This window comes from Vulpes lagopus, chromosome X, assembly GCF_018345385.1.
Source record: "Vulpes lagopus strain Blue_001 chromosome X, ASM1834538v1, whole genome shotgun sequence".
Taxonomy (NCBI): Eukaryota; Metazoa; Chordata; class Mammalia; order Carnivora; family Canidae; genus Vulpes; species Vulpes lagopus.
The window spans coordinates 95215834-95235241 of NC_054848.1; the positions used below are offsets into that span (position 1 = coordinate 95215834).

Sequence of the window (19408 nt, forward strand, 5' to 3'; positions counted from 1 at the left end):
GCCCAATGTGGGGCCTGATCCCAGGACCCTAAGATCATGACCTGAGCCAAAGACAGGTGCTTACCCAACTGAGCCACCCAGGCGCCCCAAGTTTTATGGTTTTATCTCTTACATTCAGGTCTTTGATCCATTTCAAGTTCATTTTTGTATGTGTGTAAAGTGGGGGCCCTTCTAATTATTTTTATATGGATATCCTGTTGCCCATGCTTTTGGTTTTCAGCAAAGTAAGCTTGAGATACCTGCAGGGTATCCAAGTAGGTGGGTCTTAAAACCTGGAACTCATAAATAAGGGTAAAATTGTGGTAGTGGGGCAAGTATCCAGAGAGATTATTAAAAGGGGATCATTGAGGTAATGGAAGGGAACCACCAGTGTCTAATCAGGTGAGCAGAAGGAGCCAGCAAAACAAGCTGGGAAAAAAAACAAGTAAAACCACGAAAGAGTGATGTCCAGCTGACCTCTGGACATCTCCACCTGGAAATCTTAAAAGCAGCTCAAATTCAGCATTTCTAAAAATCACTCAGACTGAATCCAGGCTTGTTCTTTGCACGTGCCCCCCCCCCACATTCGTTAATAGTTTAATAGTTCACAAGGTCACCCAGTAATTTGAGCCATTTTAAGCTCTTTGCTTTCCTTAATCCCTCTACATTTAATTAACCACCAGGTCTGATGAATTCAGCCTTTTTAATATTGTCTAAAATCCAGTGGTTCTGCCCTAGATTCTGCCCTTATTTCTCATTCAGATGCTTTAGTAGTCTCATAAATGGTCTTTTATCTGTATTATAACCATACAACAGTGTTCTCTTTATCAAACAGAAATCTTAAGGTACACTTTCCTACTTTTGTTACTTACTATGTAATATTTCTTATAATCAAATCCCTTTCCAGCTCCTCTTTTTAAAAAAAAAAATTATTGAAGTATAATACACATACAATAAAATGCTTAAAATAGACTTATTTATTCAACTCAATGAATTTTTACATGCGTTTATTTGTGTAGTCATCAGCCAAATCAAGATATAGAACAGGGGCATCTGGGTGGCTCAGTTGGCCAAGCATCTGCCTTCAACTCCTGTCATGATCCTGGGATTGAGCCCCACCCCCTCCCTGCTCAGCTGGGAGTCTGATTCTCCCTTTGCCCCTCCCCTGCTAGTGTGCTTTCTCTCTCTCTCTCTCTCTCTCTCTCTCTCTCAAATAAATAAATAAAATCTTTAAAAAAAAATAACATTTCTGCCAGGCCAGAAACTCCTTCAGGCCCTTTTCCCAATCAATATCTGTCCCTGATTTATGTTCTGATTAACCATAGATTAGATTTGAACATCTTAGAAATGTAATCATACAGTGTATTCTTTTGTCTCTGGTCCATCATTACGATGACATTTTGTTCATCAGATCTGTGAGACTTATCTATGTTTCTGTGGCAATAGTTCGTTTTTCTGCTTGCTCTGTAGTGTTTCAATATCGCAATTTACTTATCCATTCCCCTGGTGATAGATGTTTGAATTGTTTCCTATTTGAGGCTGTTATACGTGACACTGCTGTGAATATTCTTGTGCATGTTTTTGGTGGACCTTGTCCTTATTTTTGATACTTGAGAATAGAATTGATGAATCAGAGAATGTAAGTCTCCTCTTTATCAGTTCCCTACATAACCTGTATTTCTACTTTGAGTACCATTAAAGTGAGTTTCTATTCATTTTATTGTCACTCCCCTGGGCTGCAGAAACTAAGTCTCAGAGATGGGAAACTCACATATTCAGGGTCAGAGACTTTGACTTCCCCCTATTTCCTGTGATTTTTCCAGAATAATTGCTAGTGACTTGGGAAAGACATCCACTCTTTACATACTTAGGTTAGTTGTGAATACAACTGATTTGAAAAAAAGTTCTGGGTTTTGAAGTGCTTAACTTTTTCTTACTAGTTTTACCTAATCTTGCACTATTTCTTCAGCCTTTAGAGCAACTAATCTCAATTAATAGTACTATAAAATAGGGGTGCCTGGGTGGCTCAGTGGTTGAGTATCTGCCTTTGGCTCAGGGCCTGATCCCAGGCTCCTGAGATCGAGTCCCATATCAGGCTCCAAGGAGCCTGCTTCTCCCTCTGCCTGTGTTTCTGCCTCTCTCTCTGTACCTTGTGAATAAATAAATAAAATCTTTTAAAAAAAATAGTACTATAAAATAATACTGTATTTGCGATGATTAAGATTCTGAAAGATTCTTCAGTGCTTAAATATTTCAAAATCTTCTTCCCAAAGTGGCTTTCATTTGCTGGTTTGTTTTTTGTTTTTCTACTTGCTGTTCACCTTTTTCTTTTTAACTGTACTTTGCTGTTGAGTTGTGTTAATGAAAATAATTGTTTAAACTCTCTGTTCTTTTTCTTCACCAATTTTCATTTCAGAGGATGCCATCTTCCAAAATCCTATGTTACAAGAAGCTATACGAATGGGATTCAGTTTCAAGGACATTAAGAAAATAATGGAGGAAAAAATTCAGACATCTGGGAGCAACTATGTTTCACTTGAGGCTCTGGTTTCAGATCTAGTGAGTGCTCAGAAAGACCATACACAAGATGAATCAAGCCAGACTTCATTGCAAAAAGGTATGCATGGCTATTTTTAAAAAGCAAGAAACACTTAACGGTACTTCATTACAGATAGTATTTTATATGACTTGGTGGCGCATTCACTTTTTCCTTCTCACATGTCTCTTAGAATAAACATTTTTAAAAAGTTTTTGTTAAGGGCAACCCTCTCGGGTGCCTTCCCTCTTTGGGAGCTTTGTGTTCTATCATTAAGTAAACTTTATTATTGCTCAATAAACCTTGCTTTGCTGCCCACCAAAAAGAAACAAAACTTTTTGTTAATAGGGGTGCCTGGGTGGCTCAGTTGGTTAAGCGTCTGCCTTTGGCTCAGGTTGTGATCTCAGGGTCCTTGAGTTGAGCCCCACTTTGGGCTCCCTGCTCAGTTGGAAGTCTGCTTCTCCTTCAACCTCTCCCACTCATGCTCACGCTCTCTCTCTCTCCCTCTTAAGTAAATAAATAAAATCTTCATTTAAAAAAACAATTTTTGTGGGGGATCCCTGGGTGGATCAGTAGTTTGGTGCCTGCCTTCGGCCTAGGGCATGATCCTGGAGTCCTGGGATCAAGTCCCACATTGGGTTCCTTGCATGGAGCCTGCTTCTCCCTCTGCCTGTGTCTCTGCCTCTCTGTCTCTCTCTGTGTCTCTCATAAATAAATGAATAAAATTTAAAAAAAACAATTGTTAATAAAAAATTCAAAAATACTCAAAAGTGAAGAAAACAGTACAATGAACCCTCATGATAAACCAGATTCAATAATGATCAACAATTTTCCAATCTAATTTCATTTCTTTCCCCAACTTTTTTTGCTATGGTATTTAAAAGAAAATTCCAGGCATCCTGTATATCATTTACCTCTAAATAATATGTATCTAACAGATAAGGATTTTTCTTAACATAATCTAACACACATACTGTGTGTTAAGCAGTTACTTAAACTGTGCTCAGACTACTCTAACAGAATACCATAGACTTATTAAACAACAGACATTTATTTCTCACATTTCTGGGGGCCAAAAAGTCCAGGATCAAGGTGCCGGCAGGTATGGTTCCTAATGAAAACTCTTCCAGGCTAGCAGATAGCTGCCTTCTCTTTGTGTCCTCACATGGCCGAGAGAGAGAGAGAGAGAGCGCACTCTGGTCTCTCTTCCCCTTATAAATACATGGATTCCATTGGACATCTGGCTGGCTCAGTCAGTAGAGCATGTGACTCTTGATCTTGGGGTCGCAAGTTTGAGCCTCACATTGGGGATAGAATTTACTTTAAAAATAAATACGGGGGCACCTTGCTGGCTCAGTCGGTAAAGCATGCAACTCTTGATCTTGGAGTTACGAGTTTGAGCTCCACGTTGGGTGTAAATAAAAAATATATACATACGTACATAAATAGAAATAAAAAAGATACTGATTCCATAATGAGCAATTCTACCCTTATGACCTCATCTAAATTTAATTACCTCCCAAATGGCCCATCTGTGAGCACCATCACATTGGGAGTTTAGGACTTCAATATGAATTTGGGGGGGATATATTTATTCTATAACATACCTAACATGTATAACATACATACACTTGTGTTAAGTGTTACCACACTTAACAGAATTTCCAGTAATACCATAATATCATTTTAAAATAGTTGGTTTTAAATTTCCCCATTGTCTTAAAGCATTCTTAACAGTTGATTTGTTCTAAATGGGATCTAAGTAAGATCCACTGGTTTATTGATTTAATTTTATTTTTGTCATGATTTATTTGTTTATTTTAGAGAGCACGCAGTGGGGAAGGGACAGAGGAAGAGGAGAGAGAGCAAATCTCAAGCAGACTTCCCATTGAGCAGAGTCCATCGCAGGGCTTGATCCCATGACCCTGAATCATGACCTAAGCCAAAATCAAGGATCGGATGGGTGCCTGGGTGGCTCAGTCGGTTGAGCCTCCAGCTCTTGGTTTAGGCTCAGGTCATCATCTCACGGGGGATCAGGCTCCTGCATTGGGCTCTGTGCTCAATGGGGAGTCTGCTTGAGGATTCGCTCCCTCTGCCCCTCCTCCCTCTGTTTCTCTTTAAAATAAATCTTTTTTAAAAAGAAAAAAAAAGAATCACTTAACTAAGTCACCCAGGCACCCCTGATTTATTTATTTAACATGTGGGTTTGTATTTTAATTTAGATAAAGAACAATGAAGGCTGTTACCATTTTGTGTGGAATCTATAAGTTTTGTAGCTGAAACAAATTTTAGAGTGTTCTGTAACTTTTCATGTGATGTAAACCTGTAAGAGCACCATATTACTAAATAGAGCTTGGATGAGTGGAACCCTGATATACTTTAAATCATATGTAGAAACCGTATTAAACTTTTTCTTTAAGTAGGCTCCATGCCCAAGGGGGGGTTTGGACTCACAACCCTGAGATGAGGAGTCCCATGGTCTACCGACTAAGCCAGCCAGGTACCCCTAAAAAGTGTATTAAATAATGTGCAAGAGAAGCATATAAAGTCCTTTTAGGAAAAAAAGATTAAAAATACAAGTTCCTTCTTTAGGGATGAAAGCAACTATAGTATTTGATGGCAACACAGAAGGTTAAAGAAAAGGTTTCAAACTGTGAATACATTTTGGGTACTAAGGTACGTTGTTATAGTCGTTCTCTGAGCTCTTGACCACCTCTCCCAAAAGTTGAAAATTCTCCCTGTGCTAATAAACCTAGAAGTTTACTATTTATTTTTACATTAAAGACCCTTTTGGGGCACCTGGCTAGCTCACTTGGAGAAGCATGCAACTCTTGGTCTTGGGGTTGTGAGTTCAAGCCCCCATGTTGAGCATAGAGCTTACTTAAAAAAAATTAAAAGATGAATAGACCCTTTTGATCTTTGTTATTTCAAACACTTCTAAAACACTCAGTTAATCACATCAGTCACAAAACAATATAACATTCATGATTCTTAAATTACGTCAGTTGATGTAAAGCATTCAGCAGAAAGCTTACTACTCTTTTCCTATGTGTACATTTATTTAAAACCTGTTAATAGCTTCTCTTGTCTTAGTGATGGTAAAATGCACCACTGACTTGGTCATCTTTCTACTGCAATAGAAATACAAGTGATTGTATCATTTTTCCCCTGCATCTTAACCATGACTCAAGTTTGACAAATATAGGTGTTAGTTTTTATACCTGAAGGTGTTGTTAGCAACAGGATGATTTAGTGAGTTGCAATAGGGAGAGAACAAGGGACAGAGTGCTTTAGGGAATGCATGTTTTCTATCCAGCAGGAGTCGATGAAGGTTCTTATTATCACTGAGACTACAAGCTAGGATGGTGTGGAATGAAGGGCCTAAGCAAAGGGCAGCTCTCAGAAGCAGGAGTTGCAATTCATCAGTTGACCTCTCCTTGGTCTCACTAAATTGAGAGGAAAGTTAATTGATACAGGTTATCTTCTTACACAGGGCTGCTTCCTATGCCTCTTCCTCTTCCCAAGGGCTGATGAGTAAAGATTGGCACTAAGACTCTTTTAATTCTATACAAAATAGAAGGTGGGCCTAATTGAGGTAAACCAGGTGGAAATTATTAGAAACACTACAGTGTTATTGTTGCTTACTGAGAAATCCTAGGTTCAGTACTAGCTTCAATCCCAATGCTTATTTGACAGAATACCCCAGTAAATCATCTTCTAAAAGTAGTACCAAATATTATCTTTCTTTTTAAATATCACATAATATGCTGCAGCACCTACATGGCTCAGTCAGTTAAGCATCTGACTCTTGATTTCAACTCAGGTTGTGGTCTCAGGGTAATGGGATCGAGCCCCGCAATGGTCTTTATGCTCAGTGGGGAGCCTGCTTGAGTTTCTCTTTCCCTCTCCCTTTGCCTCCCACCTTTCACATGCTATCTCTCACAAATAAATAAATATTTAAAAAAAAAAAAGATGAGGTGCATAGGTGGCATAGTTGGTTAAGCACTCAACTCTTGATTTCAGCTCAGGTCATGATCTTAGGGTCATGGGATTGAGCCCTGTGTTGATCTCCATGCTCAGTGTGGGGTCTGCTTGTCCTTCTACCTCTGCTCCTCCGCCTACTTGCATGCTCTCTCTCTTTCTCTCTAATTAATTAATTAATTAGTAGAAAGGGAAAGGTGCCATAGTAAAGGATGTAGAATCCAGTATTTGCCCTAAGGTTTGAGTGAAATAATTGTCAGAGGTAAACTGTTGGTCTCAGGGGGTAAAATATAATTCCACAGCCTCACCATGTCAAATAAGTGGCTGTACATAAGGCTGAAATAAGGTTGAAAAACTTGATAACATTTGTTTGGTAGGCCTGACATTTCATTCCACTGTGGTCTGTAAAATGGAATCACAAACCATCAGAACCAAAATGAACCTGAAAGATCATATAAGAACTTTCATTACTTCAGTAAGAAAACTGAAGTATAGATTTGCTGTAGGCAAAGATTACTCAGATAGTTGGGAAGAAAAATCAGGTTTCCTGACATGTGGTCCAGTGTTCCTCTTTAAAAATGTTTTATGTGTACAGTTTTATGTGTACAGTAGTGTTAAGTACATTTACATTGTTGTGCAACCAGTCTCCACAACTTTCTTTATCTTCAGAACTGAAACTGTCCCCATTAAACACCTCGTTGCCCCTCCCCCCAGCCCCTGACAACCACCATTCTTTCTCTCTATAAATTTCAACTTTTCTAGGTAACTGGTCAGTCTAGTGTTCGTTTTTATTCATTGGAGTGTCACATCCACAAGTAATGTGTAAATTTCTTAATTGTTTTCCTCTTTTTTTGGGGGGGGGAATGAATATGTACTTGAGTCTGACTTTTTGGTTACATGCTTTCCTATAATTTAAATCAGTTTACAGTGCCATCCCTTTACTTCCATTGTTACCTCTGCCCCAACTGCCTTTTCCCTGTCTGTGTACCTAGTCTCATTCCCCATTCCACTCCCAGTTCCCTAAATCCATCTTGTGAACTCATCCTTCAAGGCTCCACATAGAATTCATTCTTTCTAGCTTTCCCCAGTACCCATAGCTGAGTTCGGAGCTCTCTATTCTTTACTTGCCCTGCTGTTAGAGCATTCGTAACATTATTTTAGAATGGTTCTTTTCTGTCCCGCACATCAGACCAAGCTTGAGGACAGATAGATGCATTATCTTATCTCTGATGCATTCCATGTTTGAGCTTACAGTTTTGACTATGCCCATGAGGTTGCTTTTTAAGAAGAAAGAGATTAAATAATACTTTCTCTCCACCCTTGGTCAGGCATACCTCTCCAGAGCACAAATCTCTTCTCTCTCTCCAGGTTAATACCCTACTGGCCACCAGTGCCTCAGGATCAAGTCCAAACTCCTTTACATGGGTTGCCAAATCCTCATGGTCAGAACCCTGCTAACCTTCTGTCGCCTCCCGTCCTGCTGTGTCCCTCCCCAAGCCTTACCCTTGCACTCATAGGCCTGCTTCTGCCTCTCCCCTTAGAGCCTGCTTATGCTATTTTCTCTTCTCCCACTGCCTCTGTCCCCCAGGGACCCCTCTCCATCTTTCCTGGTTAACTCCTCCTCACCCTTAAGGACCCAGTTTAAGTATAATTTCCTTCTGTTTCTGTGTGCATGCACAACTCACACCCTTCCTGTGTTCTCCATAACACACTAAATTACCTTTATCATTCCACTCTAATATAATTTCCTGTCTACTTGTGTTTCCTACTTGTTTATGCACGATTAGGGACCTGGGGCCTATATATTTGTTAATTGTATCTCCAGTTCCTAGAACTTAGTTAAGTATTCAGTAAATATTTGTTGAATAAAAGTCAACCACTGTTCCCAAACTTGTTTTGAAAACAGTGTTCCCCAGATGTTAAAAGGGATGCCATGAAAAAGGACCAAAAAAAAAAAAAAGAAAGAAAGAAAGAAAGAAAGAAAGAAAGAAAAAGAGGAACTCTGTAGTTAAATAGGGACATGCATTGTGACTTTCTAAGAGGGGACATACACTGTACTGTATTGATCTGTATTTCACAGCACTGGTTGCCAAATACCAGTGTGTGCCATCTCAGAAATTGTTGCTGTTGTTGCTGTATAAAACCATATCTTCTTTATTTTGCATACTGTAATTTCAGAACAACAACAACAACAACAACAAAAAACAACCCTAGAAATTTTAGATTTAGTGAGTGGGACCTAGCCATCTATCATTTAAAAGAATTCCTCAATTGCACCTGAGTTGCTCAATCATTTAAGCACCTGTCTCCTGGTTTAGGCTCCGGTCATGATCTCATGGCTCAGCAGTTAGTCTGCTGGAAGATTTTCTTCTGGGATCCCTGGGTGACTCAAGCAGTTGAGCATCTGCCTTCAGCTCAAGGCGTGATCCTGGAGTCCCGGGATCGAGTCCCGTGTCGGGCTCCCTGCATGGAGCTTGCTTCTCCCTCTGCCTGTGTCTCTCATGAATAAATAGATAAAATCTTAAAAAAAAAAAAGATTCTCTTCTGCTGCCCCTCTTTCTTACATAGATAAATAAAGAAATCTGGAGATCCCTGGGTGGCTCAGTGGTTTAGCGCCTGCCTTTGGCCCAGGGCGTGATCCTGGGGTCCCGGGATCAAGTCCCGCGTCGGACTCCCTGCATGGAGCCTGTTTCTCCCTCTGCCTGTGTCTTTGCCTCTCTCTCTCTCTCTGTGTCTCTCATGAATGAATAAATAAAATCTTTTAAAAAAAAAGAAATCTTTTTTAAAAATGCCCCAAGTGATTCCCATGTGAGACCAGATTTGGAAACCACTGGCCTACAAAGATTGTTAAAATATGTAATGCCTCTGGAATAGTGCCTGGCACGTAGTAGTAAGTGCTGTGTTACTGTTAACTGCTGCCATTGTTGATGATGTTGTCATTATAGTTTTGTTTTTTTAAGCAGGCTCCACACCCAGAGTGGAGCCCAACACAGGGCTTGAACTCACAACCCTGAGATCAAGAGTCAGATGCTTAACTGACTGAACCACCCAGGCGCCCTTGTTATTAGAGTTCTCTTTCACCATGAAACACATTTCTGTGATATGTTTGTTAACACATCACAAAGCCTAGTTTGAGAAAGGCTGAATTAAGCAAGTGCTTTAGTGCCACCTATATGCTAATGTCACCCAAATCTCTGTCTCTAGCCCTAATTTCTTCTGACCTCAAGACGTGACTGTCCAATGACATTTACATATGGATGCCCTGCAAACACCTCAAAAACAACTTGAGGGCAGCCCAGGTGGCTCAGCAGTTTAGTGCCATCATCAGCCTAGGCTAGGGTGTGATCCTGGAGACTCAGGATCGAGTCCCACGTCAGGCTCCCTGCATGGAGCTTGCTTCTCCCTCTACCTGTGTCTCTCCCTCTCTTTTTCTCTGTGTCTCTCATGAATAAATAAATAAAATCTTTTAAAAAAAAAAACTTGAAAATGCCAAACCAGTACCTCCTATATTTCTTTTTGGCATCACCATCCTCTTGTCAGCCACTAGAAATCTTAAAATCAGCTCTTGTTTTCCTCACCTCTCACATCTAATCAGTCCCCAAATCCTAGTAGTCCTGCTTCAGAAGTGTCCCTCAGATCCATCCCTCTGTTTCTGGAGTAAGCCATGCCCTTCCCGTATGTCAGTTCTTTTACCTAATCCTTGCTTCTCAGCCTGGTAAATTGCTGGCCATGTTTGTTTACTTATCTATTTGTTTTAAAGATTATTTACTTATTCATGAGAGAGGCAGAGGGAGAAGCAGGCTCCATGCAGGGAGCCCGATGTGAGACTCGATCCCTGGAGTCCAGGATCACACCCTGAGCTGAAGGCAGTTGCGCAACCACTTGAGCCACCCAGGCTGCCCAGAAGAGAATCTTCAAGCAGACTAACCACTGAGCCATCCAGGCGTCCCCTGTTGGCCATGTTTAAATGTCACTCCTAGGGATGCCTGGGTGGCTCAGCGGTTGTGCGACTGCCTTCGGCCCAGGGTGACATCCTGGGATCCCGGGATTGAGTCCCACATCGGGCTCCCTGCATGGAGCCTGCTTCTCCCTCTGCCTGTGTCTCTGCCTCTTTCTCTGTGTCTCTCTCATGAATAATTAAATAAAATCTTATAAATAAATGTCACTCCTCCACTTCCCCTGTCCCTCCGGCCCCCTGCCCCGCAGCTGCCAGCCTGTGAAGCCTTCCCCAACTCATCTGAACAGAAGAACTTGTTCTCTCAGCTCATCCCCGACCACTTTATATGTAACTTTATGATAACACTTATCACTTTGTACTTTGTGCTTCCCCCACAGCCTCAGCTCACGCCCTCCTCTCCTCTAGCCTGCAAGCTATTGAAGAGCAGGTGTCACGTGTGACTCATCCTGTCTCCCAGGCCTTGATTAGCACCTGGCACATAGTAGGGGTTTTCGTTGTTTCAATGCATTTCAACAACTAAGAAAGTCTAAAATTAACACATTTCTTTTCTCTTTGTGCAGAGATTAGTGCCGAAGAGCAGCTCAGACTCCTGCAAGAGGAGAAGCTTTGCAAAATCTGTATGGATAGAAATATTGCTGTGGTTTTCATTCCTTGCGGACATCTGGTCACTTGTAAACAATGTGCTGAAGCAGTTGACAAATGTCCCATGTGCTATACAGTCATTACTTTCAAGCAAAAAATTTTTATGTCTTAATCTCACTCTACAGTTAGGCGCATTATGTTCTTCTCGTTACCCTGATTGAGTGTGTGATGTGAACCGACTTTAATTAGCATCGAATGCCATTAGCATTTGCTACCAAGTAGACAAAATGTAAACTACAGTGCTCTAGTTTGTAATCTAAAATTTGAATTTCTGGATTTGGGGGGACATTAGCTATGTTATATATCTTTTTTTTACTCAATTGAAATCTAGACTAAGAAGCATCATATTGTAATTGATCACAATGTGTATTTGTATTTGTACTACACTAACTTAGTTTCTAAGTGTGAGTTAACTGAATTTTTCATTCTTTTCATATAGGCTTAACAAATGGAGCATTCTGTGTAAACGTGGAGATTAGAATTAATCTCCCCAATCTCATAATTTGTTTTGTGTGAAAAGGAATGAACTGTTCCACACTGGTGGAAAGATACCGATTATTTTTAGATGTTTGTTTTTGTGTTTTAGGATTTTGTCCATTCTCTTTTAAAATTATACACATGTGCTTCGGTGGGTGATTTTTAAAAATGATTTTGCCATTGTTAAAAGGGTATTTAAGAATAGAGTACCATCTAGCTAACATGTACTGACATGGAAAGATGTCAAAGATACATTGAGTATAAACTGAAGTGGCAAAACACTGTGTATAGAATGAGCCAGATGAAGGTGTGTGTATTTTCTGTATGTATAGAACAAAAGATTTGGAAAAATAAAGCATCAGACTGTTAAATGTGGTTTCTCTTGAGGGGGGTGGGGGGGGCCAGTCCCAAAGGGGATTTGCAGGGGCCTTTCACTTTCTACTTTTTTCATTTTGTTCTGTTTGGATTTTTTATAAGTATATATTACTTTTGTAATCAGAATTTTTAGAAAATATTTTACTGATTTAAAGGCTTAGGCATGTTCAAACGCCTGCAAAACTACTTATTGCTCAGCTTTAGTTTTTCTAGTCCAAGAAGGCAGAGCAGTTAACCTTTTTGGTGCCAATGTGAAATTTAAATGTTTTTATGTATTTCCTGCTTTGTGGATGAAAAGTATTTCTGAGTGGTAGTTTTCTGACAGGTAGACCATGTCTTCTTCTCTTGTTTCAAAATAAATATTCCTGATTTTGTAAAATGAAATATAAAATATGTCTCAGATCTTCCAATTAATTAGTAAGGATTCATCCTTAATCCTTGCTAGTTTAAGCCTGCCTAAGTCACTTTACTAAAAGATCTTTGTTAACCCAGTATTTTAAACATCTGTCAGCTTATGTAGGAAAAAGTTAGAAGCATGTTTGTATACTGCTTGTAGTTATAGTGACAGCTTTCCATGTTAAGATTCTCATATCTTGTACCTTAAAGTTTCATGTGCGTTTTTACTGTTAGGATAATTAAGATGTACATAGGACAAAATGTCAAGTCTTTACCTAAATCGTTTCCTTGACTAGTAATAGTAGTAGATACTTCTTAAATAAATGTTCTCTCAAGATCCTTAAAATCTCTTGGAAATTATAAAATACTGACAAAACGAGAATACTTGTTTAAGTATTAAAAAGAAAATAAAACTTGAATAAGAGTCAATATAGATTTTTAAAAAAACCAAAACAGTTTAAAAGTGCTTCGTAGAACACCCAGGGTTTACTTACAAGATTCTTAAAACGACCCATTATAGAGGTGAGTGAGGCATTGTACTGTGGAGAAATATTTGAGAGTGAAACTAAAAATTCTATTTTCATTGTATTTTCTAAGAGAGTATTGTCATGTTCTCCTCACCTCTGTTGATGATATTTTAAGTGATAGTCATTTAAAGCATTGCAAATTTAAATGAGAATTTTTGAAATTAAATGACTGCCCAGTTTTTTGTGTAAACTCTCAGTTTTTTACCTTTGCACTTCCACTAAATGTTCATTAAATTAAATTTTACATAGTCTAAGCTTTGGGTTTAAATTACAAGGGGAGAAAAGTGTTAAAGGTTTTTATTTTTATTTTAATTGTTTTTTTGTTGTTGTTAAAGGTTTTTAAATGTGTTCTCCAGAACATGTCAGCTCCCAGTCAGGTAGTTAGTTCAATCTAGTTGTTGGCCAAGGACTGAATTGTTTTAACATAAGGCTTTTCCTGTTCTGGGAGCTTCAGTTCATTAAAACTCTTCTTTTAAAACTTGTATGTTTGGAGTTAAGAAAGACCTTTTTTCTCCCCATGAGTTGTGAAATGTAATGCATGAAGCTGATGTGGCTAACAAGTTTATTTTAAGAATTGTTTAGAAATGCTGTTGCTTCAGGTTCTGAAATCACTCAGCACTCCAACTTCTAATCACATTTTTTTTTTAAGACTTACCAATGTTTGTCTGTGTTCTCACTATAAAAAGCACTGGATCCTTTCCATTTAGTTGTGCAAAAAATGATTACTTGCAAGGTCAAAAATATAACGAGATCCAAATCTGTGCCTCCCTCTTTCCCAAAATAGTTCTCCGTATCTACATGTAGACATTCCTTTTCTGTTAGAAAGTTCACTCTAAAGATTTTGAAGTCACCGCCTATCTTATACTACATTTTAGTCATGCAATGAGTCAAGTTGTTTGGTAATAAGTAGTCATCTTTATTCATAATAATTTGGTGTGTTGATCAAAAGCCTAGTTTTAATTTTTTTTGAAAAATAGGTTTCATGTTTATAAAGCATAAACTCCCAATTTATTAATCAATGGCTTTGTATTGCCTTTCCTGCTAGGTTTGGGTTTTTGGTTTTGTTTTTTTCCCCCTTTGGTTAGGAGCTAAGACGGGGTAGGGCAGGTGTAATGGGTGTATATAATGTGATTTGGCCCTGCTTTGATCTTTTTTGTTGTTATATTATTTAAATTTTGTTAGGGTTTTTTTTTTCCCCCGTTTTCATTTTAGTGGATAAAATTGGTGTTTTGAACTCTCTGAATGGAGACTACCACCACAGCATTAGGTGCACGTATTGTACTCTTTAGGCCCAAATCATAATTTCCTGATCACCCAGGTGTTGAATATGAGGGGAAAGTGTGGCGGAGTGGGAGGAACGGGGTAGGCTTTTCATTCCCATTAGAGAAATTAAGAAAACAAGAGGGGATATTTGACAGATGTAGTTATTTTTAGCCAAGTCTGCTTTAAAAAAGAGCTGTTTCTTCATCTCTAAAATAAGAATAATACCTATGTTATGAAATCATGAGAGTTCAGGGAGAACCCCGTATATAAAATACCATTCCTGGGACACCTGGGTGGCTCAGTTAAGCAACTGCCTTCGGCCCAGGGTGTGACCCTGGAGACCTGAGATCGAGTCCCACATCGGGCTCCCTGCATGGAGCCTGCTTCTCCCTCTGCCTGTGTCTCTGCCTCTCTCTGTGTGTTTCTCATGAATAAATAAATAAAATCTTAAAAAAATACCATTCCCTTCCCAGCACTCTCTCACCCTTCATGGGTTTGCCTTGACTGGAAATTTGGGCAAAAATTTAGATGATGACTCTTTCAGTGACCCTTACTCATCTTTTTTGGTGTTTCTCATAGTTAAGATGTAAACTATAAGAAATAGGTCAGGTCTTTGAAAATATTTAAGTTCCTTTTTTAAAACTTTGAGAAAAAAAAACCCTATTCTTATCAAATTCAGGTGAGCTTTCCTAATAGAAACAGTTGGCTTATTCCCACTTTCATAATCAGTGTCAATTTGACTCTTACTTAGCACAATGTGAATTTCACTAGCGGCATACTAGAATCCTAGAGTGTCAGAGCTAGGAGTGACCTTAGAGAGTATCTGATTCTTTTCCCTCGTTCTACAGGTGAAACAACTGTGGCTCAAAGGTGAAGTGATTTATTCAAAGCTGTCTAGCTAATTAGTGGCAGCCCAGACTGGGACATAGTTTGAAGGTGAAAAACTTCGAGTTACCTCCCCTGGGAGGTCTCAAATGTTTATTTTTTCAACTCTTCTCTTTTATACCATAACTTTCACTACATATTAAATGACACTTTATGACTAATACAGTAGGACAATCTTAAATACATATATCTTCAAATTGTACAATACTACGTTAATGTTTTGGGTGGTAAGATTCTGTTTTGAAGACTAAAGTTTGCAGATGTGCATATAGATTTTTTTTGACATTTCCTACGTTATTGTGTATCATTAATGCAACATTTAAAATTACTGTGTAAGTATATTTTGTCATTTTCTCTATGCTTAGTAAAAAATTTGAGTTTTCAAGTTGATGTAATAAAGGCTTTAATGTAATTTTTGTTAGATTTTGCATTTTTTTCATTACTGTTATAGTTTATCTAACCTGACAGAATGACGGATACTATGTCATTGTATTAGTGTTGTGAATAATCATGTGAAATGTTTTGAGATAGAGTGCTATATTTGTGAATATAATTTTATGACTTTTTTTGTTTAGTAGAAACCTTTCCATCAGTATGGAAAACAAAGAAAATTGCTTTCCACCGTATAATCTGGCAGTCATCATAGATTAAAGCTTATTTTTCTGTGAATAAAACTTATTCAATAAAGTACTATTCTTTAAAATGATATCTTACTATTTGTTTTTATTGTACTTTCTCAGAAAAAAACAAAATAGCCCTCTGAAAAATACTAAAGCAAAACCTAAATATATTTTCTGCCATTGGGCCAGACATGAGGGAACACATCATGAGGGAACAATATCCTGTTACAAAAGACAGTGGGACCCCTGGGTAGTTAAGCATCTGCCATGGGCTCAGGTCATGATCCCAGAGTACTGGGATGGAGGCCCACATTGGGCTCCTTGATCAGCGGGGAGTCTGCTTCTCCCTCTGCCCCTGCCCCTGCTCCTCGAGCTCTCTCCCTCTAGTCACTCTCTCTCTTAAATAAATCTTTTAAAAAACAAAAGACATCTGTTTTCATATTAATTTATAGAATTCTGTACATGCAAAAAATTATATAAGTGCCTGTTTTTAAAATGTACGAAAAGATGAACCATAATAACACCCTCTCCCCACAAAGATTGGCCTGTTTCTCCTAAGAGAGAATACGGTTACCATAACAAATCTTGAGCAAGCAATTTAAATGCAGTCTACCTTTCTTCTTACATGTCAACTACACTTTCAATGAATATTGATAAAGATGTGAATATTCAAAGCTTTCTCTTAGAGTTCAAGCCCCAGAGAAGGCACCAAAAAATTTTTTTAAAACATTTTATTTATTCGTAAAACATAACAGAGGCAGAGGGAGAAGCAGGACTGAATCCCAGGATGGGCAGGGGGGGAACCTGAGCAGAAGGCAGATATGCTCAACCACTGAGCCACCCAGATGCCCCTCCCCCAAATTTGTTTTAATAGCTTTCTCATGGGGCACCTGGGTGGCTTAGTCGGTTAAGCATCTGCCTTCTGCTCAGGTCATGATGCTGGAGTCCCAGGATCAAGCCAGGCATCAGGCACCCCACTCAGCGGTGAGCCTGCTTTTCCCTCTGAGCCTCCCTGACTCATACACTCTTGCTCACTCTCTCAAATAAATAAAATCTTAAGGAAAAAAAAAAAAAAGCTTTCCCTTACAGAAAATCTCAAACTGACACCATAGCTAACCCTATGGTGTTCTACATTCAGCTTCAATAAATAATATTTTGCCCATCTTGTTTGATCTGGCATCTCCCCCCTTCCCTCCCCTTTTTTGCTTGATTATTCTAGAACAAGTCCTAGACATTGTGTCATTTCTCCTGTAATTACCTTGTTATGTTCCTATACCAGATTAGAACATTTTTTACAAAAATTGGATTTTGGGGACGCCTGAGTGGCTCAGCAGTTGAGGGCGTGATACTGGAGACCCAGGATCGAGTCCTACGTCGGGCTCCCTGCATGGAGCCAGATTCTCCCTCTGCCTGTGTCTCTAACTCTGTGTGTCTCTCATGAATAAAGTCTTTTAAAAAAATTGAATTTTTAACTCCCCACTAAATTTTAATGGACATCTAAGAATTAAAGTCAACTTTATTCCCCTTCTCCCCCATTTGAAGATTAGGGTAAATAAACCCCTTCAGAACTGGTATTTAAAAATACTTTCAAACTATGTTCTTGGGTGGCTCAATCAGTGAAGCATGTGACTCCTGATTTTGAGCTTGTGAGTTTGAGCCCCATGTTGGGTGTAGAGATTACTTAAAATCTTTACCAAAAGAACCCCAAAGCATAAAAAAAAAGTATGTTCTCACTGTGTCATTTGTAGTTGGCTTATAGATTATATAATAAATGTGGCACTTATTAGAAGTTAGTAGGCTAGGGGCACCTGGCTGGGTCAGTCAGTAGAGCATGTGACTCTTGATCCTGAGGTCATGAATTCAAGCTTCGTATTGGGCATAGAGTTTACGTAATTAAAAAAATGGGGGCACCTGGGTGGTCATTTGGTTAAGCATCTGACTTTGGCTTGGGTCATGATCTCATGGTTCTGGGATCAAGCCCCAAGTAGGGCTCTGTGCCCAGGTAGGCGTCTGCTTCTCCCTCTCCCTTTGCCCCTCCTCCCTGCTCACACTCTCTCAAATATATAAAATCTAAAAAAAAATTATATACATATATACATGAGTAGGCTAACTGCATGGTGAATGGATACTTTGTTCTCAAAGTGTGGTCCTGGGGTCAGCCACATCTGCATCATGTAGGAACTTGTTGGAAATGCAAATTATTGCGCGCCATCTCAAACCTACTGAATCAGAAACTCTGGGGCTTGACCCAGCAATCTGTAATAGGCCTTCTTAGTGGTTTCAATGCAGGCAAAAGCTTGAAAACCCCTGGAGTATGGTAAGGGGTCTGAATCCAGAAAGAGCTAAATAGCTGAAACCTATAAATCAAATTGATACAGCTCTCTGCAAATGACTGTCCTCACTTTTCTTTTCCTTATAACTTACTGCTGATCCAGTCCTGTATTTTCTCCTGCTACCAAAACATGAAGACCTAAAATACAACATCCTGAAAATCTCTTCTGATTCTACTTTTCAACAAAATTTTCATAGAGCACTCTTTGAATTTTATGAGTATAAATCTTAAGCCTTTCACTGCTAAATTCAGAATAGCCTCACATTGCCCAGGACGTTAAACTATCCTCCAACCAAGCAGTGAAGGCGTTAAATATTTGAAGATGCACTCATAAGCATTGTGACAGCAATCAGTTGAAATTGTACAGAACAGACTTGCACTTCTAGAAAGAGCCAAAAGCTTCAGTGAAATGTGAGCAGTTAATCTACAATGATAGAATGTAAGAGTTGGAAGCCTCTCTAATTCATAATAACTAGCAATTCTGATTTTTTTTCTGCAGTGGTGTCATGTCTCTAAAGGCCTTCAGAGTGGCATAAATCCACACTTATAGGTCGCCGTTGGTCTCAAACTGTAACCAAAAGTAAAATCTTTTTTTTTTTATTAATGATAGTCACAGAGAGAGAGAGAGAGAGAGAGAGAGGCAGAGACACAGGCAGAGGGAGAAGCAGGCTCCACACACCGGGAGCCGGACGTGGGATTCGATCCCAGGTCTCCAGGATCCCGCCCTGGGCCAAAGGCAGGCGCCAAACTGCTGCGCCACCCAGGGATCCCCAAAAGTAAAATCTTAAGGCTAGATGAAAGTCCATGATTTTCTTTTCTGTTCTATTCCTGCAAACTGCTAATTTGCTTATAACAAATACATAAACTGGCCATTTGGCTTTGTATAGATTTGGTATGCTCAGATGCTTTTCCCCCAATCTTATTCTGTTTAATTTGAGATTTTCAGGGCCCTATATGCACCATGACAACAGCATAAAAAATCTTTTGCATGGGCCTATGCTTCTTAACTTTAGCTTGTGAGTAAACATTGGAAGGATACTGGTTCAAAACAAGGAATAAAAATCCGATAGAAACCAAACTTTGATCATTATTTCCCCCCATCATTTTTCCAGAGGAATTTAAATTTGAAATAAAAACCCCACACAACTAGAGTAGAATTAATTGAGGTAATAGTATTTAAACAATGATCCTGCTTCAAAGTCTAATTTTTGTTTCAATAAACTTTACCATTCTAAAGGTATATTTTACAGGGGTGCCTGGCTGGCTCAGTCGGAAGAACATGTGACTCTTGATCAGGACTTTGAGTTTGAGCCCCATGTTTGTGTAGAGGTCAATTAGATAAATAAACAAAAAGATATATAATATATATATATATATATTAAGATATATTTTACAGTAGCCTTCCCTTATCTAGTTCCCTTTCCATGGTTTCAGTTA

At 39.0% G+C, this 19408-nt stretch overlaps 1 protein-coding gene across 8 annotated transcripts in view; it reads left to right on the forward strand.

Moving 5' to 3' along the window:
• Window positions 1-15725, forward strand: part of LOC121482906 (X-linked inhibitor of apoptosis) — a 54243-nt gene extending 38518 nt beyond the window's left edge. For all 8 annotated transcript variants that reach the window (XM_041740960.1, XM_041740962.1, XM_041740964.1 and 5 more), the window contains 2 exons: window positions 2396-2596; window positions 11015-15725. In XM_041740960.1, coding sequence (XP_041596894.1) covers window positions 2396-2596; window positions 11015-11208 — 395 coding nt within the window. In that variant the 3' untranslated portion in view covers window positions 11209-15725. The remainder of the gene's footprint in view (window positions 1-2395; window positions 2597-11014) is intronic.
• The last annotated feature ends 3683 nt before the right edge of the window (window positions 15726-19408 follow it).